Source organism: Leucopleurus acutus (genome assembly GCF_964270905.1).
Source record: "Leucopleurus acutus genome assembly, chromosome: 16".
NCBI classification, from domain to species: domain Eukaryota; kingdom Metazoa; phylum Chordata; class Mammalia; order Artiodactyla; family Delphinidae; genus Leucopleurus; species Leucopleurus acutus.
Window position 1 is genome coordinate 86,641,168 of NC_139158.1, and position 21,837 is coordinate 86,663,004.

The following is a 21,837-nucleotide window of genomic DNA, read 5'->3' on the forward strand; positions in this document are numbered from 1 at the left end:
AAGTCTGGGGGCAGCGGCAGCCCTCTGGGCAGCGGCCTCTCCCGACATCACTGACACCCGTGCGCGGTGGGGGGTCTGAGGCCGCCTCGGGCCCTGAGTGGCCGACAGCGGGTTCTCCCTGTGTGCCTGTCTGGGTCCAGAGTCCTTCCTTTAAAGGACAGTAGCCGCAGTGGACCAGGCCCCCCCCCGCCGTGACCTCATTTTACCTGTCACCTCCTTAGAGGTGTCCCCTCCAAATCACTCCCATTCCAGGGGACACGGTTCAGCCCATAGCGAGAGGTAACCCGACGGAAGTGTATTGAGCTCGGCAGAAGACCCTCGCACGGGGCCCCTAGGGCTGTGGGTACAACCAGGGTCAGGTGTTTCCTGTCACAGCAGCTGTACCTGTGCCAACCGGCTTACTTCTGTCGGGAAAGTCAGCGTTTTTCCTCTTAAGATGCGGAGTGGTTGTTGCCACCTGGGGGGTCCAGAAAGACCTGTTTACCTGGCAATAGGTCCCGCCTTTTCTCAAAGCTTGGGGGTGTTGGGGGTGTTTGGGAGCCCCGGGAACCTCGAGATGCAGCCATTTCTCAGGCCCGACTGAGCTCCTTTTGGTCCGTGGGCTGGGAGTCAAAGTGAGGGCCCAGATAGGGCAACGGGAACAGGCCGGGCTGGGCGTTTGCAGAAAGATGGAGCGCTGGCACAGTGTCCCTTGAACCTGTCTGCGGGGCTGCGACCTGCAGCGGTTTCAGCATCTCGAGAGACCAGCCACGGGCGAGGCCCGGCGCCAGCCAACCCTCCCGCCAGGTGCCGTCCCGGGGGCCCGGGTGGGCCTGCCTGTACCCCCTTCCTCACTTCCCACACTCTCCACACGCTGGACTAAGTTGGATTTCCCTTTCATGCTAAAGAGCACAAGGCCGGCCGCGTGTGAGTTCAGGGACGATGGAGGCCGGGCGTGGAGCTGAGGGCGGGCGCGGTCAGCTGCCCCGGCGGAACACACAGCTCAGGCCGGCGAGCCAAGGCCGTGGGGAAGGTGCGGGTCGGGGTGGGCCAGGGGCTCACACAGCGTCTGATTCAGTCCTTCCGTGTCTCAGCTCCGCTCAGCTCTGTGGCCTCATTCAGGCCGGGGGCTGCCCTCACTAGGCTGGGTAGCGGACAGGCCGAGCCGTCGGTGCCCCCGGGGACAGGCCGGGGGAGGGTTCTCCTGGAGATGGATTCTTCCCGCAGATCGGACCGCCGCTGGAATTCCGCATCCACTCCCGCTGCCGTCGCTGTCACGCCCTCGGAGATGCCGCAGCTGGTCTTCCCCGGCCCCCCGTTGGCCACCGACAGCGAGTGTGACTGCACGCCCCCCAGCCGGCGGGCGTCCCTCGGCTCACCCCTGAGCCAGCCGCTGTGCCAGCCGCAGCCCGAGAAGCACGGGCCCCAGGCGGCCCGGGAGGTGCGCTACGTGGCGACAGGGCGGCCGGACGAGGCCTGCGGCTGGCGGGCCTTCGCGCCCACGTGCCTGCAGGCCTTCAACACACCCCGGGGTTTCCTGCTATTCCTGTGCGCGGCCTCCTTCCTGCAGGGCATGACCGTGAACGGCTTCATCAACACCGTCATCACCTCCATCGAGCGGCGCTACGACCTGCACAGCTACCACAGCGGCCTCATCGCCAGCGCCTACGACGTGGCCGCCTGCCTCTGCCTCACCTTCGTGGGCTACTTCGGGGGCCACGGCCACAAGCCTCGCTGGCTGGGCTGGGGCGTGCTGGTCATGGGGGCTGGCTCGCTGGTCTTCTCGCTGCCCCACTTCACCACCGGCCCCTACGAGGTGCAGGTGGACGAGGCCGTCGGAACGTGCCGGGCCAACCGCAGCGCAACCTGCGGGGGCCACGCCTCTGGCCTGTCCAGCTACCAGCTGGTCTTCATGCTGGGCCAGTTCCTACACGGCGTGGGCGCCACCCCGCTCTACACGCTGGGCGTCACCTACCTGGACGAGAATGTCAAGTCCAGCTACTCGCCTGTCTACATCGGTGAGTGGGATGGGTGTGATGGTGGTGACGCCAGCCGGCCGTCTACTCAGAGCCTTGCCCCGTCCAAGCCCCCTACATGCGTGTCCCTGTTGGCCACACGCGGCCCCAAATGGCCCCAGGTGCTCCTAGGCGAGGTGACACCTCAGGTGATGGAGGTGGTGCTCGCCGGCCTCAGACCGACCCCTGGCACATCCCACAGGGTCTGCAGCGCGGACACTTGTGGTCCGGTGGTTAGGGCTCTGCGCTGCCACTGCAGGGGGCCCAGGTTCGATCCCTGGTCAGGGAACTAAGATCCCGCGAGCCGGGCTCGGCTGGTGGCTGGGCTGCAGAGCTGGGTGCTGCCACGCCGCCCTCGGGGGTTGGGCTCGAGCCCCGAGCTGCCCCCGAGACCCTCTCGTTTATCTGGGGTGAGATTTCCGTGTTCTCAGCCTCAGGCCAGCCGCTTCTCCAAATCCCTCCTGCGAGGTCAGCTGTCCCAGGGAAGGGGTCGGGGTCAGTGGAGAGCCCGCGGCCGACGCCCCGGCCCGGCCAGATTTGCCCGCTGTTCTGCTCCGTTACGTCCACCTTGGACTCTGCTCATCCGTGTCACGTAGCGGCTGCCGTTCCGGGGGCATTTGGGACCCGGGTGAGCCTGCAGCGCTGCATGGGTGCCGCCCTCATCCTGCAAAATGAGTCTTAGCATCTTTGCTCTTCTGAGGGGGAAAGAGTCCAAATGGTGTCTATAGGGCTTTGAGGGAAATAATCTTAAAACACCTTGAAAGACTGATGCCAGCCGATATCAGACACAGTGGAGACTGTGCAACGAAAACCCCAGTTTAAAGGAGTTCATGCCTGGGGATGGGGTGGAGGTGCAGAAATGCAAGCGGGGCCGGAGGGGTGGCGCAGAGGGCGCAGCAGGTCCCCGACAGCTCTGCTTCCCTTCCAGCCATCTTCTACACCGCGGCCATCCTCGGCCCCGCAGCCGGCTACCTGGTCGGAGGTGCCCTGCTGAATATTTACACTGAAATAGGCCAGCGGTGAGTGACCTGGGCCCACGGAGAAGACGCCCACTCTTGGGGCAGGAGGGCGGCCCGGGTGGGGCGGGTCCAGGCCGACCTTGCTCTGGTGGACCTGGGAGTCTGGGCAGCTTGGAGAGCATGGCCTGAGGGAGGGGACTGCGTGGATGGACGGCCTCCCGAACTGGAAGGGACCAGGCCACCATTGCTCCAATGCCCTTTGCAGAACCAAGAGGGGATTTCCTGCTGCCACCGGGAGGTTCTTTTTTGGGGGGGGTGGTCTACACCAAACAATTCTCTGGACACCAGCTGGGTGTCCCCAGTTCACCTCAATCTGACACTGACTTCTGGAGTCAGCTCAGACCCCACAGGTAAGCGAGAGCACCCACACTTCAGACGCCAACTGCAGTGGTGGCTCCCAGTTACCCACGCTTCCGTCCAACCTGGCTGCAAAGCGGAGGGTCCTAGGACCCCGCCTTCTAGGAATTTGCTAGAATGGCTCACAGAACTCAGGAAAGCACAGCACTGGCTCAGTCGCCAGTTTCTTCCCCAGAACACAACTCAGGGACAGCCGGCTGGCCTCTGCCAGCCCCTTGTCTCCTGTCCACCTGGCGGTCCAGCCCAGGGTTCTTTCCCACGTACCTTTGAATTTAAAGGTGCACTTGTGTGCAGGCGGGGGTCGCAGGCAAGCCCCCTGAGTTTCACGAGGCCAGGGCGCCAGCCACCCACCCTCTGCCCTGCCCCTCCTGGGCCCCCAGCCCCTATGGCCTCGTCGGGAGGCAGCCTCGCAGGTCCCAGAAGAAGGAGTGGGCCTGGGCAGGGTCCCCTGGTGCATGTCCACCCCGTGTCCGTCCCGATGCCCTCCGTCCACTGCTGGTCCCAGACCAGGGGTGGTGGGGCATCAGGGCGGGGGCCTCAAGCAGAGCCTTTGGTCTCCGCCTCTCACCGACCGGCAAGCAGGATGCCCGGCGTGCGTGCCCTAGATGCTGTGAGCACAACGCTGTCCCCACGTGCCTCTTCCCGCAGGACGGAGCTGACCACCGAGAGCCCGCTGTGGGTCGGCGCCTGGTGGGTGGGCTTCCTGGGCACTGGAGTGGCTGCCTTCCTCATCGCCGTGCCCATCCTTGGCTACCCGCGGCAGCTGCCAGGTAGGTGCGTCCCGCAGAAGGACAGCCCATGCCCTGCTCCTGCTGCCTGCCAGGAGCGGTGGGGCCGGGATCGTCGTCCTCTGGGTGGGGGCTGCCATCCGGCAGGGCGGCCCGGCCGGTGTGCTCCCTCCAGCCCTGCGGCCTCTGCCCGCTCGGGGACCACGGAAGAGGCTTGTTTCACCGGGGGATGGGCGCCCCTTTCAATACCTCCCATCTCCCTCTGGTCCCAGGTTGGGCCCGTGGGCTCTCTCCCACCTCGCCATCCCTGCCACCCGTCACCGTGGTGCGTCTGTACGGGCCGTCTGTCTGGGTGCCCTCGTCCACCGGCTGGTCCCACACCCAGGAGGAGGGGCATCGGGGCCTTTGGTCTCTGCCCCTCACAGATGTTCACATCCTTCCAGGCTCCCAGCGCTACGTGGTCATGAGAGCATCTGACACACACCAGTTAAAGGACAGCAGCCACAGGGTGACCAGCAACCCCGACTTCGGGAAGACCATCAGAGACCTGCCTCTGTAAGGACTTGGGGGGCCTCTTGTCTGTGTCTGTGTGTCCTGAAGACCCTTTAGGGTCCTACACATGCTGGGTCTTGACCCTAAGCTAGGAGAGTCCTGTGACCCCTCCAGGGCCACATGGGGAGCCCACAGCCCCTAAACCTCCTTCTGACCCAACCATCTTCAGGGCTTGGCCCCAAAACTTGGGCTAAGGGATTAAGGGGGAGCGGACAGAGCCTCCTGGCTTGGGGAACCAAGGGCCTGGTGCGACGGAAGGCCCGGGGCCTCAGCCTCACGGTGCCCACCCCTCACTTCCCGGGCCTGCGGGGGACCCAGGGACACGCACGCAGGGACCCGTCTGCGCTGCCGCACGGCAGACTCTGTTCCTGACGCCTCATGGTCACGGAGTGAATCCCTGACGCTCGGCGAGTTGCCCACAGCCAGCTTGTCCACAGTCCCCAGGAAAGCAACTGACCACCCCCCCCAAGATCATTCCCCAGGAGTCATCCCTGCACCCCGTTCTCTGACCGTTTCACCGGGAGTCACCTGCACGTGCCCACGGGGCTCCAAGGAGGGGACCGTCCGGCTGCCCGTCTTGCCGCCCTGCGGCCGCCCCTCCTCTCGGGCAGTGACCTCTCGTTTATCTAGTACGTGACCTGGTCTTACTGTGCTGTCTTCACACACTGTTGGGACAAACAGAGCCTGGGCTGCTGGGGCCTCAGAGGGACAGCGTGCGGCTGGGGGCTCCTGGCCGGCCGGTGCCCCTCATCAGGGCATTCCTTGGGGGGCTCTCCCGGCCAGGGGGAGGCGGCCCTCGGAGGGTCCCCTGCCCGAGCCCTCGGCCTCACTGAGCGCCCACCTGCCCCGCAACTTCCTGAGCCCGTGAGTGTCCACGTGGCAGGTGGAGGCTGTTAGTGGCGGGAATGAGCCCCCGCCGTCTGTCTTCAACACGGGGAGGGTGACGTGGGGTCAGGGAACCCCCCTGGCTACCCGTTGCCTGGTTAGACCCCCCAGAAGAGCCGCGCACTCAGGAGGCTGCCACCAAGGCTGGCAGAGCTGCCCAGGGCCACAGTGGCCAGGGCGGCGGGGTCGCCAGGCAAGGCAGGCTCACCCCGTGCGGCCGGGGCAGGGCCACCTGGGAGCACTGGCACCGAGGGCGTCAACAGCTTGGTCCCCAGTGGACCCGGGGGGAGGCCCGAGATAAGGAGGTTTATGCCCAGGCTTGGTTCCCCAAACCGGTTGCTGATAGTGAAATAACTACCGGAACATGGGCCCTCTGTCAAGGTCAGGACTAGTTCTCTGAGCAAATTCAACATGGGAGTTGCAGCCAAGCAACCTGCAGGCTGAGATTAAGAAATAAGGAAGTTCACATACTTCTGGGGAGAGTCACCCTCCCCTGAGCCCAGGCGAGCCTCCCCGAAGCCTGGGCAAGTCTGGGCAGGACCAGGAAGGGACTGGCTGCACTTGGGCTTCCCCTCAACACACACGCACACACGCACGTGTACACACGCACGCGCACACACGTGCACACGCGCACGCACGCACGCACTCTGCTCCCAGAGAGCCCCACCAGGATGGCGTTTCCTCCGCATCTTGTTTCCTTCATGGATGTGGGACTTGGGCTGTTGACCAGAAAGAAACCTTTTCAAGTCCTTGAGTTTGAAAGTCAGTTTTGAAGGAATTGGGTCCCTGTTTGAAGCAGGACGGGGAAGGAGGCCACTCTGCAGTTACCCTGAGAAGCCGCAGGGGCCGGGGGTGGGGGGTGACTTCCTTAGCGTCAGTTCCCTCCCAGGGCACGAAGGCTAACTGGCCACCCTGCATGCTCCGTGGCAGAATCCGGTTTACTGCTGGCCTGTGTCCTCAAAACGAAGAACACCGGAGTGTCAGGGTGTCTGTGCTGCTCTGACGCGCACAGGGAGGCGTCGGCATTGACGGCTGGCCGGTGGGGGTCTCCCTCCTGGTGGAAGACGACCCGTAGGGTCGGTGGGGGCTGGTTCTCTGGGTGGAGGCCGTAGCTGCAGACACGGAGAATGTGAGCGAAGGCAGCCTTGTCGGAGCCGCTGTGATAGGGGTCGGACCACAGTCGTTTGTCACCAGGCTTTGCCTGTTCATGGGTGCCCGAGATGGACCCAGGGCTCCAGGGGAAATTGTCCCCAGCCCACATCACTCATGAGTCCTGGGCCTGCCATCCGGTGGCTGAGAGGGGCCGGGCCCGGGAAAGGCAGGCGGGGTGTAGAGCCGTGTGCACTGGGTTCAAGGGGGAACTCTCAGGCCAGGTCCAAGGCCCATTTCTCAGGCCCCTGGCATCACTACACCGGCCACTGCCTCCCAGGTGCACACCAAGAGAAGTCGGAGAGACGGCCAAGCCCACACAGGGTCTCCCTGGAGGGGCCTCTCGGTCCAAGCCCTCAGGGATTTCGGTCCCTCCTTTTCACCAGCTGGCGACTGAGAAGTGGTCCCACCCCTCAGGCCCCATTCCCCTCTCCTGGGGGCCACCCAGTCCTGGACTTGGTGACAGCCACCTCCCCCGCAGCCTCCGGCTCCTGGCTCAGGCCCCTCTGCTGGTTCTCCCGGCTGCCCCTGGGGCAGATTCAACAGTGTCACAGTCACTCAGGGTCTCTTTCCCCACTGCAGCCGACCTCTGTGACAGCGGCTTTCACAACAAGCCACAGGCTCTGGATCCTGGTGCCAGCTGTCCCCCTGCCCCAGCCCAGCCCCACACCCACGCTCGGTTTCTCTGGAGTAAATGTGGGGTGCCCCCTGGCTCTCCCACACCCCACTCCACTCCCCTCTCAGAACCAGGCTCTTTGTGCTCAGTTGGGAAGGGCCAGGGCTCTGGCCCACTCTGACCCTCTGTCTCTTCTCTCTGGTCTCCATTCCCCTCCCACATCCAGCTCCATCTGGCTCCTCCTGAAGAACCCCACGTTCATCCTGCTCTGCCTGGCCGGGGCCACGGAGGCCACGCTCATCGCTGGCATGTCCACGTTTGGCCCCAAGTTCCTCGAGTCCCAGTTCAGCCTCAGTGCCTCGGAAGCTGCCACCTTGTTTGGTGAGAATGCTCCCTCAGTCTTGTGGTGGTGGGGGTCCTCCGTTTTTTCACTGGTTCTCAGAGACTGAGGGGCCTTTGAAGGTCTCTTCTAGAAAGACGGGGCGCACATCCTGGGCGTGTGGTCCCTCCAGGCAGGGGCCCCGGAGCAGGTGTCAGGGCTCTTACACAACAGCTCTAATCACACTTACAAAGGCTGCCACTGCAATGGGCAGGACAGCCCTTCCCGAGGGCAGTTTGGGAAGTGCTGAACACAGCCTGCTGACCCGTCCTCTCTGCCGCCCCCCTTGCCACCCAGAGCCTGCGCCTTATGCGTCATCCCTGGCTTGTGGCGGAGAGGGTTTGGGTGGCAGGTTCCACCACGCTCCCTCGGGCCTGGCGGTCCCCGTGAGCCAGGCAGTGGGTGTCCTGGGGTCTCCCTGAGGCTGGAGCCCTGGGCCTGCCTGACCGGAGGCGTTCAGTGGCCAGAGTGAGAGTCCCCCTCAGACCCCCCCCCTTCTGGCCCTGTCCACGGGTAGCGCTGGGCAGGGGGGGCAGCCACAGCCTCATCGAGAACCTGCCAGGCAGGAGGTGTATGTGGGTCGATGCTGGCTGAGCGCCTCCCCCCAGGGAGGACGGTGTCAGACTGGGGCTTCCCGGTGACTAGTGCCCCAGACTCCCCTCCTTGCTGGCCTCTTGGCTGTGACCCCACCTGCAAGAGCCCCACCCCCGCCAGCTGCTTCCCTGCCCCACAGCGGCCGACAGCCCTCCTGGGACAGCTGTGTCCTCTGGGTCCCCCCCTCTGCCCCCAGAGCTGGTCTCCATCTGGGGAGACGGGCTCACCGCACCCAGGGTCTTTGAGATCTCCTCCACCCTTGGAGAGCCCCCCCTCCCATCTGCACCCCATCCCAGGGCAGGCCTGGAAGCCACATGCCGATGAAGCCCAACTTGCTACCAAACGGCGGCCACCAGCTTCTCCAAACACCCCCTTGTGGTCAGACTCCGCAGAGGCCGTATGGGCCAGGGGAGCGCGATTGTCCGTGGGTCTCGCCAGTGGGAGGGGCAGGGCCCAGGGACCTCTCCTCCTCCCTCTCCTGCTCTGCCCCTGCACCCCTGGGCCTCTGAGCAGCTGGCCGGGTGGCCTCCCCAGGCTCCGAGGCCCCCTGTGAGCACCGGTCAGGGTCCTCACATTGAGAGCAGAGCCCGGTGCCGCCACGCAGACTGGGGCCACGGCTGTGGGCCTCTGTCTCCCATCGCTAAAGCGGAGACCAGGCCCAGGGGGTTGCGGGCCCCACCCCTGTGGCTCCGGGACTCACCGAGCCCCTCCCCCCCCCACAGGGTACCTGGTGGTGCCGGCGGGCGGCGGAGGCACGCTCCTGGGCGGCTTCTTTGTGGGCAGGTGCAAGCTCCGAGGCTCGGGCATCATCCGGCTCTGCCTGCTCTGCAGCCTGACCAGCATGCTGGCCTTCCTCGTCTTCTTCATGCACTGCCCCAACGTGCCCATGGCGGGCGTGACCGCCGGCTACAACGGGAGGTAAGGGCCAGGTGGCCCCTGGGCGAGGGGAGACCTCTGCACACCTGTTGGGGGCACCGGTGGTCCCTGGGGAGGACGGGGGGTGTCGGGCACTTGAGGTGAGGTCATTGGAGATGGTCGTAACGGTAAGGATGGTGTCCTCAGCGGGGACCGATGGCCAGTCACTCACACGCGGCACCTGAGCCCCAGTCCTCTGTCTGTAAAATGGGACAGTCCCAGCCCCACCTCCTCTCTACAAGTTGTCTTGGAAAGTGGGGCTCCCGTGCGTCACTGCGTTGGGAACGTGAGGGGAACAGCCCGCTGGGGGTGATTTGGGAATACCTGACGTAGACGCAGGTGAGCGATTGCTGGCCGGGAATTCCCCGCAGAGACGGCAGTGTGAGTGCCGAGGACAAGGATGCCATCGTACCGTTACAGCCAAACTAGCCAAGAGTTGGTGCAGGGTGGAGGGCTTGGGACCACGGCAGAGGGAGGAGTGTAGTCCTTGGGCGCCTCCCAGATAGTGCTGAGCGGGAAGGAAGGAGCAGGACGAGATGACGTGCACAGTGTGCTCCACCTGAGCGCAGCGGGAGAGTGCGTGTCTGTGAGAGTGCAGGTGAGCGATCTGTGGAACGTCCGCGCGCCTGCGCTGTAGAGCAGGGACCAGGGCCACGGGGACGCTTTGCACCTGGCACTCAAGCAGTTGTTGCACTTCGAGCCCTGTGAACGCACTGCCTACCCAGAACCAAGCCAGGTAGGGAGTGCGCCGCGCGGGGTTGGTTTGCTCCGCTCTGAGCCCATCCAGCGATTCTAGGAGCCAAGGCGATGCAGGAAGCCCCGGTCCTCGGGTGGAACAAACCCAGCGAGTTTGGAAACCTGCAGACGTGGGCCCTCAGGGACCAGACCCCACGCTGGCCTGCGCCCCACCGTCGCTCTCTCCCACCCGCAGCCTCCTGCCCGAAGGCCGCCTGGGGCTGACAGATGCCTGCAACGCCGCCTGCGGCTGCCAGCCAGAGCACTACAGCCCCGTGTGTGGCCCCGACGGCCTCATGTACTACTCGCCCTGCCACGCGGGGTGCCCGGAGGCGGCCTCGCCTGGCCCCGGTGGCCAGAAGGTGAGTGTGCGTGGCTGCTGCCCAGGCGGTCGGTGGCGCCCGGACGCGGGGCGGGCGGCCTCCGCCCCTTCCTCCTGTAATCAGCGCTGTCGTTGCGCTCCCCAGGTGTACCGAGACTGTAGCTGTGTCCCTCAGAATTTTTCCTCTGGTTTTGGCCATGCTACCGCAGGGAAATGCACTTCAACTTGTCAAAGGAAACCCCTCCTTCTGCTTTTCATATTCGTTGTAATTATCTTTACCTTCCTCAGCAGCATCCCTGCACTAACGGCAACGTTACGGTAAGCCCGGGCCTGGGTTCCCTCTGGCCCAGAGCCTTCCCTTTGCAGCTAAGGCGGAGCTCTGCAGACCCCTGCGGGGTACGTGCTGGGCCCCCCGGAAAGCTGCGGCAGGAGAGAGCTAACTGCCTCTGTGAGGTGCTTGCCACCTGGGGATGCGGCCCGGGGCTCGGCCAGGACGCGGCCACTGGAGTGGGGTGTGACTTGGCCACGCCTCCCGGGCGTTGACGCGCCGGTTTTCCGTTGCAGGTGTGTCTGTGACCAGCAGCGATCCTTTGCGCTAGGAATCCAGTGGATCGTGGTTAGAACTCTAGGTATTGTGCTGTGGGAGGGAGCTGGGCATAGCTGTGGAGTGCATTCACCGCACAAGGGCACGCGCCGGGCTGGTGTGCGTCCCCGCACGAGGCTGTGCCCGCCCAGGGGAAGGGCTCCATTCCCTAACCGTCCGCTAGAGGGACCCATGGCCATGTTTTCGCCCAGAGGGACCCATTTCCTCACTAACACACGGGCTCCACCAGAGTCGAAGACCGTGGGGAATCTCCCGGCATGGAGGCAAGCCCCCAGAGAAAGGACCATTAAGCCCCCTTTGCACCCACTGTGAACACCAGTGGCCGAAGCCATGTTCCTTAGAGCCCGCCTGGTCTGGGTCTCTGGACGCCCCCGCGGGCTGTCCGGGTACTGAATGTGCCTCTCTCCGCAGGGGGCATCCCAGGCCCCATCGCCTTCGGCTGGGTGATCGACAAGGCATGCCTGCTCTGGCAGACGCAGTGCGGCCAGCAGGGCTCCTGCTTCGTGTACCAGAACTCGGCCATGAGCCAGTACCTGCTTATCGCAGGGCTGGCGTACAAGGTGAGTGGGCTGGCCTCGCCCCCAGGTGCGCTGGCGGCGGGAGGGAGTCCCAGAGTCTGCTCCAAAGGGCCGAGAGCCTTTTCCAACTAGCTCGGGCACCTGGGCATGCCACTGGGGTCTTCCCACTGGAACCCCGGACATCATCCTGCAGCCTGGCTTCCAGAAGTGGGATCCTTCCCCCTTTTGAGCTGTTGTTGTTGGGGATCGTGATGCCGTGATGCCAGTGGCGGGAAAAGTGGGACAGCAGGCCCAGGTCACAGGGGCTCACTCTCCAGGCCCCCTGCCCTCCAGGGCCCTCACCATCCCGGCTTGGTGGTTTGCCCCTGGGCTCTGGTCAGCTAAGGCTTTGGAGAAATCAAAACTGCTCCCCCTGCAAGAGCCCGGGCAGGCCCGCTCGCTCTGGGCCGGGGCGACCCAGCGCCTGGCTGGGTCCACAGGCAGCACTTCTCCTTCTCCATCCTTAGTGGGTCTTGGGTTACGTCCTGCTTCTTAGCCTGACCCTCTGCTGTCAAGCTGTTAATGGGAACGTCCTGCTGTGTCTCTTGGCGTGTGCTACGTGGGGTGAAGCATAGCATTTATGTTTTGAGTTTCCCCCGTTGGAGGAAAAGGCACACAACTTCCCAAAGAAAATGAAATCCTAGGGCTGGTATATAAGAATGCCTTGGATCTCTTCTTTGGGTGGAGGGTGGACTCGGGAACGTCCCACTGGCAGAGCCTTTCCGGGAGGGGCCTCAGAGACAGAGGATTCTCAGCCACCCCTGGGTTTATCTCCCCGAAGATTAGCTTAAAAATAGCCAGGTGTGAGAAGGGATTTGCGCGGCTCTGGACAAACGGGTCAGTTCTAATAGACGCGCCCCGCGCAGGGAGCCAGCCCTTGCTCTTCTTTTTCCCTGTGTTGTAGGGTCCCTCGGCCAGAGCAGCAGGCTGGACCCCGGGACGGCTGTCTGCCCAGATAGTCCCCCCGCGGCCTCGGCACAGGGGTAGGATTGGCTCCCAGAGTCAGTGCTAATTTTAGCGGGGGTGGGGGCAGCCGGGTGCACCCCCGAAGTGCTATCCCGCTCACTCACGGGGCCACAGAGTGGAAACAGCCTCTCGTTCCTGTGGCTTCAGGCCCATCTGCCTGGGCGGTGCTCCAGGAAACCCAGGGTTCACACGCTGAACGCACACACCCGTGTACAGAGGCTAGCACGCGCGCCCACACTGTCATCTTCCAGGCTGCGCGTGATTCCCAGGGAGCTCAAGGTGGTGGCTGTGGTGGAGTGACCGCCGAAGCTGGCCACCTGACTTAGGTTCTGGGGTGGCCATGACGAAAGACCCCACACCGGGTGGCTCAAACAAATTCATTTTTTCTCGTTCTTGAAGCCAGACGTCCAAAATCAAGGTGTCTGCAGTGCCCGTCCCCCCGGGGGCTCTGAGGGGACTCTGTCCCGTGCCCCTCCCGGCTCCTGGCGGCTCCTCCATCCTTGGGGCTCCTGGGCTTGTACACTCCTCACCCTGTCTCTGCCTCTGTCATCACGGGGCTGCTCCCGGTGTGTCACTGTGTTAAACCTTCCTCCCCTTTCTCTGTTTGGACACCCGTCACTGGATCTGGAGTCCACCCTAACCCAGAGTGATCTCAAGATCCCTAACTTAATTACATCTACAAAGACCCTATTTCCAAATCAAGGTCCCACTCACAGGTGCCGGGGGTCAGGACTTGGACACATCTTTTGCGGGGACCCCGTTCAGCCCACGACAAGCACCTCCACTTCATCCAGTGCCTCTGTATTTAAGTCAAATCATACTTTTCATTCCCCCCTAACAATATTGGGGTCCAGGCTAGGGACTGGCTCTGCAGAACGGGTGGACCCTCTGGCCAGAGTAGGGTTGGTTCCCCGGGACCTCGTGAGAAAGCCGGGGCTGGGCGGGTGGCCCAGGAGAGGCCCAGCGGCTCCCTTCTCCCCAGGTCCTGGGCTTCGTCTTCTTCACCACTGCCTGCTTCCTGTACAAGCCCCTGTCGGGGTCTTCGGACGGCCTGGAGGCTTCTCTGCCCAGCCAGTCCTCAGCCTCCGACAACCCCACGGACCTTCAGGAAGCCCCCTCAGCCCTCCAGATCCAGAGCGACATCTGACAGCCCACCTGCCTGCCCGGGGGCACGGGCCTGCCGCGACACTTCCTAGGAACACTATCTAATTTCTCCCCGGAAGGGGCGACCCCTCCCTGATTGATCCCCGGCACTGAGGACCCTGCAAAACTCTGCCACTGGGTCTGGGGGGACTGAGCCTCAAAGGCACCGAGGAGAAAGAACGCAAGACGTCCGAACGGACGCCCCTGCCCCAGCCCCCCAGACCTCGCCAGAGAGAGTGGGGTGACCGGCTCCTGGCTCGGACGGAGCGGCCCACTTCCCGGCCGGATGCAGGGCTGCCTCCCTCTGGTCCGCTCACACTCTGGCCCTCTCCCACGGACTTAGCCAGATAGCATCCCCTGGGGCCTCAGGGTCCCTCGGAAACACGGACAGCTGTGCTTCCAAAGCAACGTGTGCGATACCTACGTAACTCCGTCAGTAGTTACGAAAAGTGCGAAACCACCTGTGGACTTCGGGGAGACACTTCTGGCATCCCTTGATCTCTCCTTTGAGTGGCGGATGTGGAGCTGGCGGCTGCCTGGCGGTTCACAAGCTCTCTGCTCTCTGGAGACGTTAAGGCCGGTGATGCTGGCGCTGTTGGAGCTGCTCCGTGGGAGGGACAAAGCACCCACCCCCGTGGGTGAGCCGGAGCTGGCGGTGCTTCTGCGCAGGTCCACACCATCCTGTGCGCGGCCTGGCCCTGACTTCCTGTGTTTCTCCTGATGCAGAGGAGGCCGGCGGGCTGCCGTCCCCGGGGCACATCCACGTGGACCCCTCTCCTGCGTGTGTTCTGAACCTGCCGTCACCTCCTGTCCTTGGGGCCACAGCGCTGCAGCAGGACGGGAGCGACTTGCATAAGGATGTATTTATGGACGCGTATTTTGCATAAACACCTATTTATAGAATTTGTTTTTTACCTGACTGTGTGCTAAGCACTTGTGAATTCTACCCGGAGAGCGTCGGGACTTGCGTGGAATGTCTATTGTGGGTGATCTCAGTTAAAACTGTGGGTATGTAAATATATTTTAATATTTAAAGCATATATTCCTGCCCCGTGTGTTTTATTTCTACAAATCTGCAAAGTCCGGCAGTTTTGCAAATCCTCCAGGTGGGCTTTCGTGAGTTTGTTTCGCCGTGGGCTGCCCGGGGTGAGCACTCGCTTGACTGGGTTGCCCCGGTGGGTGTCCCCCCACCCCTCGAAATGACCCCTCCACAGCTGTGACCCAAGAGTCTCCTCCCTTCAGGGCCCAGCACCCAGGTTCGTGGGGGGGGGCTGGGTCCTCAGCCAGTGTCCCACTTCCCACCACTGTCATGGCGTGCTGGGATTCGGTCAGGGCGGCCAGCGCTGCGGTCAGCACACGTGTGCGTGAACACGTGTACGCACGCAGGTGAGAGCCGGCACTTTCCTTAAATGTCCAAATGAGGCAGAGCCATGACCAGCCTGGGCCGCGACCCTGTCTGCTTCCTCTCCTGAGGGCCAGAGGATAGCGATGGCGGTTCTCAGCGACGCTTCTTGGAAGAAGCAGAAGAGAAGGGATCTGGCTCGCGGCTGCTGTCAGAAGGTGGCTCCCCCGTCTGGGGCCTCATTGCACAGGGCGCGTCAGGCACCTCTGCCTCCCACTCTGGGAGGGTCTGTGAAGTCCCCGGAGTCCAGGGGTATGGACGGAATGGGCTGCTTAATTGGATCTGGGTGGGGGTCCCCCAGCACCAGCTCTGGCTGTGAGCTCCGAGCCGGCCCCCAGCCCCGCACCTCCCAGGGAGCCCAGAGGATCCGCAGTTGTGGCCGCAGGCACCAGGGGCGGCACAGACGCGTCCTAGGCACAGGAATCCAGGCCCACGGGCCCACCTGCCCACACGGACCCCAGTCCCTTCCCCAGCCAGCGTCCCCTGCCCCGCAGATGCAGGACAAAACAAAATGGGGGTCTCTCCCTTCCACTCCCCTGGGAGACATTTCTGAGATGTGAGCTGGACACCAATCCTTCCTCAAATCCTGGCCCTCTATTTGCTGGGAACTGGGCAGGGCCTGGGTTTAAGCAGGGAACAAACAGGCTCGCGGCCTTACAGACGACACGCGAGCATTAGCTGAGCATCTGCCCCACGTACCTGCCCCGCACCAGGCCCGCGAGAGCCCCACCAGCCGGGCCTGGAGCTCACCCCCTCGGGGGCGGGACCCCGGGCCCCTGGCAGAGCCCATGCTCCTGCATCCTTTACTCCTGTCTTTGCCCTGGAAGGGGTGTGTCTGTGGTGTGTGCACCCGCTGAGCTGGATGGGAACTTATTAAAAATGACATTTAAGAAAAAACAGCTTTAGTGAAATATAAGTGACATGCGTGTAATTCACCCACTTGAGGTGAACAGCATGATGGGCAGGTTGGGACGTTTCAAAGAGCATATACAAAACAGCCCCTCCTTGCTGACAGCGCACATCAATGTTTAAGAGACACAAACAAGTAGAATTTGAAATGAAAGGCAGGGAAACCCCCAAGAATCGGAATCAGATATTACAACATCAGAGCATCAAACACTCCCGGGGAGCTCTGGGCTGTCACTCGAGTCCCCGTGGTAATTAAGCTTCACGTGTCAGGCTGGTGGGCTGGGAGCAGAGATGAAGGGGGAGATGCAGCCTGGGGGATGGGCGGGGGGGGGGAGATGCAGCCTGGGAGTTGGGGGGAGGGGCACAGGCAGACCGGAAGCCAGGCCCTCGGAGCGGCAGAGCCTCTGGGAACAAAGGTTCGGCCCTCCGCGGAGACCTCTCTGAAGGGGAGACACTGCCCGAGACAGAAGCCCAGCTGGGAGGCTCTCCAAGCCCACCTCCCCCTGTGAGCCAGGGCCGGCAGGAGGAACCGGCGGATTTTCAGGGTGGAAGAGGATCCACACCTCCAGCGCCTCCGTCTGGAGTGAAAACCAGTAGCCAGAGGATGCTTTTATGACAAAGACAGGTCACACACTCCCTCCGAGAGGTCCGGGCCCCGCCCTCCGGCCACACCCGACTCCTCGTCCTTGTCTGACAGGCTTCTTGCAGCTCCACACACGCACCAGGCCCATTGCTGCCCCAGCACCTTTGCACGGGCAGCTCCACCTTCCCAGACATCCCCACGGCTCCCCCTCAGTCTTGGATCAAACGTCTCCTTCGCCATGAGGCCCAACCTGATGGCCTCGGGGAAATGACAGCACACACCCCACTCTGGCACCCCTGCTCCCCGACCATAACTGTTTCCAAGGTGCCCGACACCTTCCAACCATGGTGTCATCAGTAGCTGTGCCGTCTGTTGCCGGGATGCGAGTGCCCTAAAGGCGGGGATCTCGTTTGCTCCCCTGCAGCAGTGCCTGCGCACAGCCGGTGCTCAGTAGTGTTTGTGGGACAATGAGTGGGGCCCAGGAGGCGGTGGTTATCGCTGCCCGATGGCCAGGACTCTGGAGAAGCAGCTGCAGGGGGACAGGCCGGCATCGGTGGCTCTCCCAATGGGGCGGCGGCACCGCACACCCCACCGGCCGGCCAGCTGGCCTGCGTCCCGCCCAGGCAGGAGGTAGACGTGGCAGCTCCCCAGGAGGGATATGGTACAAACATCAGATGGCAGTTCCTGAAATGCCACCAGAGGACGGAGCAAGACCCATTGAAAAGGCGGAGATGGCCCAACGCCCTTCCCCAGGGAGCCGTGGGGGAGTCATCGCTACAACAGTTGAGCCTACAAGGCACAGGTGTGAATTGACCCAGAAATTAGCCCAGATACAAGTGAGCAAACTGCAGGTTGGGGTGTGGTTTCATCCTGAGATTCCTCCACCTGAGCAGCCGGGTTAGGCCTGGGGGCGCCTGGGGGGCCACGTCCTCACAGGTTGTGGCCGTGTTGCCGGAGCCCCCAGGCAAGGGGACCTTTCACAGGACACCTCCCCTGGGGGTGCGGTGGGGTCTTCTGAGATCCAGGTCCCAGCCCATCCTTCCCACAGTTCCCCACCTCCAATTTGGGGAGGACCCCCCCTCAGGGGGCTGGTGGGATGCCACATGAGTTTGCAGGACTCTGGGGCATCTGCTGAAATCTGGGGTCTCACCCCATCGAATGACAGTGTGTGGGCACACATGTGGGCGTGTGCAAGCGTGACCACGTACACACAGACACTCGCTCACTTCTCAAGTGCTGTCCCATGAAGTGAGTTCCAAACCTGGCCCTGGAGTGGGGTTTGAACCCGGGCTCTGGCACGTACAAGCGGTTTGACCTTGGGAGAGTTATGGCGAGCCCCTGCCTCAGTGTTCTCAGCTGCAGGTGGGACCCGTACGGGGACCCCCTTCATAAGGCGAGGTGAGGATGGATCAATCCTGTGCAGAGCCCCGAGGACGCTCCTGGACACAGCGCGCTCGACTGCCATCATCCCAGTCGGTGCGGGACCCTCTGTGTCCCTTGTGGACTGAGGCTGGGGGTCAGTGGTCCCTGAAGGACCAGTGGTGCTGGGGGCACTTTAAGGCCCTTCCTCCCCATGCCAGCTCCCGGGGCACAGAGACGAGCTGGAGAGCAGTTGCTCTGAATGACAGTTTGCACTTAGATTTATTTCATCGGCAGCACGTTAGTCAGGCACACGCAATAGCTGTTTGATGACTGTCATATGTATAATCCATTTTATTCTCAGCTGGCTGCCACGGTAATTACATTCTGTGGTGTTTAATTCAGAACGTGATCATTTATTCCGAGTCATGTTGGGTTGGGCCACAGACTCGAGGAAGGTGCCGCGGGAGGAGCCCGGCCTCCACCCTGGCCATGCAGGGAAGAAGCGAGGCCTCCAATGTCCCCCAGGCTCTCGTGGAGGCTCCCAGGGGGAGGCTTGACTCTGGGCCACGATGGGGCCGGCAGAGAGTGGTGACGATGAACTCAACAATTTCCTCCTTAACTGAGTAGCTGCATGTGACGCATCCACACCTCACCCCACCTCCACGCCTGTGAGGCGCGGCTGGCAGCTCAGCAGGAATTTAACAGGCCTGGGCGGATCTGTGGGTTCAGTTCTGTTGGTCCTGGGAGTTTGACTTGACCTTTCTGTGCCTCGGTTTCCCCACTTCCGAAACGGGGATGAGACCACGGTATCAATTTCACTGGGGCCCACGAGGACTCGAGTTCCCAGATTATGGTAAATGCAGTAAAAGTGTTTTTAAAATAATTACAATAATCATCACCCTTGCTGCTCAGGCAGGGACACTGAGGCAGGGAGAGCGATCCGCCCGCGTTCTCCCGAGAAACAGAGCCTGGAGGGTGCGTATAAACACAGATACGAAGGCATTCCGAGGGGCTGGCTCCCAGCCACAGCGGCCGAGAAGTCCCACGTCTGCCGTCTGCAGGCTGGAGGCCCAGAGCCGGTGGTCAAGTTCAGTCTGAGTCCGAAGGCCTGAGGACCAGGGGAGCTGAAGCTGTGAGTCCCAGTCACGCCACGTGGGTGCCCCGTGCCCAGTCGGGATGACACAAAACATAGATCATCACACACACACGCGCCAGGACTCGCTGCCTGTCCTGAGAACTCAGGTATCCCCAGGACATCCGTCCACTGTGCCGGCCTTTCTCGGGCTTTGGGGCCCCACCACCTCCACCAGAACCTTGTGGGAACTTGCTTTTAAAGGCAGAACCCACTGCCCGCACACGCGCTGGTTCAGAATCGCTGGGGAGGGTCTTTGCCCCCAGCGTTTAAGGAGCACCGCAGGCAGCAGGGGGCTCGTCTTCAAGTTCAGGCCACCCCCCGGCCCCACCCACACAGTCCCCGAGCACGCAGGCAATCCCGGAGGCCGTACTGTCAGCACCCCCGGGAGTCACTCACGTCCCCGAGAGCAGTGCCGAGCCCTCCACGATTAACCACGGCTACCCAGGCCATCACCACACCTGGAGCCCCTGAATAGGAGCCTAATTCGTCCCACGGCCTCCGTTTCTCGCCCCAAAGGCCCCATCATGGGTCTGGTTCGCACCTAATGACCGTGTCTTCACGACAAGCACCACAAGAACGGCAATTTCCTCGAGTATTTATCTCCCACCTTCACCAGGAAAGCTCTGAGGGCAGCATGCGTAAGCTGCCTGCAGCCCTGCATCACCGGCCAGGACAGGGCTAGCAGGTGGTCAGAGCACGGAACACGAGGTCAGGTTTCGGGTGACCACCCTCCTGTCTTAGCAAGGATGGGATGGCTGGAGGAGGGATGAGCTGCTGAGGGGTGAGGAGGAAAGGGAGGAGGGAGGGGAAGGGGGCATGGGGGCTGGGGGAGGGGTGGGAACGGGGGTGCCGTGCAGGTGGGTGGGGGGTGGGGGGATGGGGTGGGGGCCTCCCCAGCCTGGCTCCCCAGGGATGGTCCACGGGGGCCACTTTGCACTCAGCCCTTTCTACTCTCTGTCTGCGTGGCCGGGCAGGAAGTCTCGCTTTGTCTTAAGGAGGAGTGAACTTGGGAAGCTGCCAGACCCCTCGTGGGCCTTACGCATCGCTCGCCTCCAGCTGGAGCGTCACCAAGGCCACCGGGAAAGTCCCATCCACACGCCGACGCCCGGCTTTTCTCTGGAGGGTGAACTGCCTGCTTGCCTTCTCCTTGGGAAGGAAATGCACTGGTTTCCAATATGCCCAGAGACAGAGGCGCAAGATGCAGACAATGACCGTGGAGGAAGCTCGGGTTCTCGTCCCGGGAAACCCCAGGTGCGATGGCTTAAACTGAAGGCTTTACAACGAACTTGTGGATAAGCTGCTGTGTTCTACGGAAGTAACAGAGCTCAAGCTTCCTGAGCAGTCCTGGCAGCTTAGCAGGGGGAGGAGGACTCCTTGCAAGGAGGGCTGCTCCAGGCTTCTTCCTCCAGGAAAGCCCTGCCCCCCGTGCCCCTCCCCCTCTTCCCCCTCCCTCCTCCAAGCTGCAGTGGTGGGACCAGTCAATGCAGCAGCTGGGCCTTCTCTTTCCGGCCACCTTTTTTTTTTTTTTTTGCGGTACGTGGGCCTCTCACTGCTGTGGCTTCTCCCGTTGTGGAGCACAGGCTCCGGACGCACAGGCTCAGCGGCCATGGCTCACGGGCCCAGCCGCTCCGCGGCATGTGGGATCTTCCCGGACCGGGGCATGAAACCATGTCCCCTGCATCGGCAGGCGGACTCTCAACCACTGCGCCACCAGGGAAGCCCTCCCACGGCTCTTATTTTAAAGGCAAAGGAGGGACTTCCCTGATGGCGCAGTGGTTGAGAATCCTCCTGGCAATGCAGGGGACACGGGTTAAAGCCCTGGTCCGGGAAGATCCCACATGCCACAGAGCAACTAAGCCCGTGCACCACAACTACTGAGCCTACACACCACAACTACTGAAGCCCGCACTCCTAGAGCCCGTGCTCCACAATGAGAGAAGCCACCGCAATGAAGAGTAGCCTCCGGGCTTCCCTGGTGGCGCAGTGGTTGGGAGTCCACCTGCCGATGCAGGGGGCGCGGGTTTGTGCCCTGGTCCGGGAGAATCCCACGTGCTGCAGAGCGGCTGGGCCCGTGAGCCATGGTCACTGGGCAAGAGTAGCCTCGCCTGCCGCAACTAGAGAAAGCCCGTGTGCAGCAACGAAGACCCAACGCAGCCAAATATAAATAAATAAATAAAATAAATTGTTTTTAAAAAGGCGAAGGAGATCTGCAGAGAAGCCGACGGCCCCCTCCCGGTCCCCCTAAACCTGGATGACAAAGCCGGGAGCCCACGGCCGACAAGGCGGGAAGGAGGCGGCCTCCAGCTGCTCGGGAATGTTCAGACTAGGAAGGTGCCAGGTGGAGCTTCTGAAGTATTTTGAAAGAAGTATCGCGAGGGCCCTAGAACTATGTTTTCTCAAAACCTTGTTTTTCTTAAGGAGCTGGCTGTGTAGGCAAATCAGTCTGAGACAGCGACATGCTGTCACAAAGCCACTCATTAGCTGTCACGGGAAGGAGCAAATCATCTTCACTCCGCTCCCATCAGACCGAAGCATCCCAGGAACTAACGTCTTCATTACCCAGCCTTGAAATTTCCAGAGAGGACGGGAATCTATTCATGCGTGGCACCGTCATCATTCTCCAACTGATTACAGAAAAATGAGGGCTTGGGCTTTCTCTCCACGCCTTGCTGCCATTTCTCCATCCTCACACCTGAAGGATTTGGCAGTCACGAGGACCTGGAACAGCGAGCGATGTCTGAAGGGCCCGTGGAGGGCTCGGCGTGTCCATTTCTGCTCAAGTACCCACAGTCATGATGCTTGAGTGCAGGAGATGGAAACGCAAGTCAAACCAGCTTGAGAAAAAGCGGGGTGGGCAGGGCGAGCTTCAGGTATGGCAGGATCAAGGGTTAGAGCAACGTCATCAGGGCTCTGGGCCCCTTTCCGTCCCCA

The 21,837-nt window shown here is 62.4% G+C and overlaps 1 protein-coding gene across 1 annotated transcript; it reads left to right on the forward strand.

Moving 5' to 3' along the window:
• Positions 1-1,267: 1,267 nt before the first annotated feature.
• Positions 1,268-13,519, forward strand: SLCO4A1 (solute carrier organic anion transporter family member 4A1; the record flags this gene model as incomplete). Its single annotated transcript, XM_082856372.1, has 11 exons — positions 1,268-1,997; positions 2,923-3,013; positions 4,019-4,140; positions 4,542-4,653; positions 7,527-7,681; positions 8,996-9,191; positions 10,120-10,285; positions 10,391-10,563; positions 10,810-10,874; positions 11,261-11,409; positions 13,355-13,519. The coding sequence occupies 11 exons, from the start codon at positions 1,268-1,270 to the stop codon at positions 13,517-13,519; spliced, it is 2,124 nt and encodes a 707-aa protein (XP_082712498.1).
• Between the last annotated feature and the right edge of the window lie 8,318 nt (positions 13,520-21,837).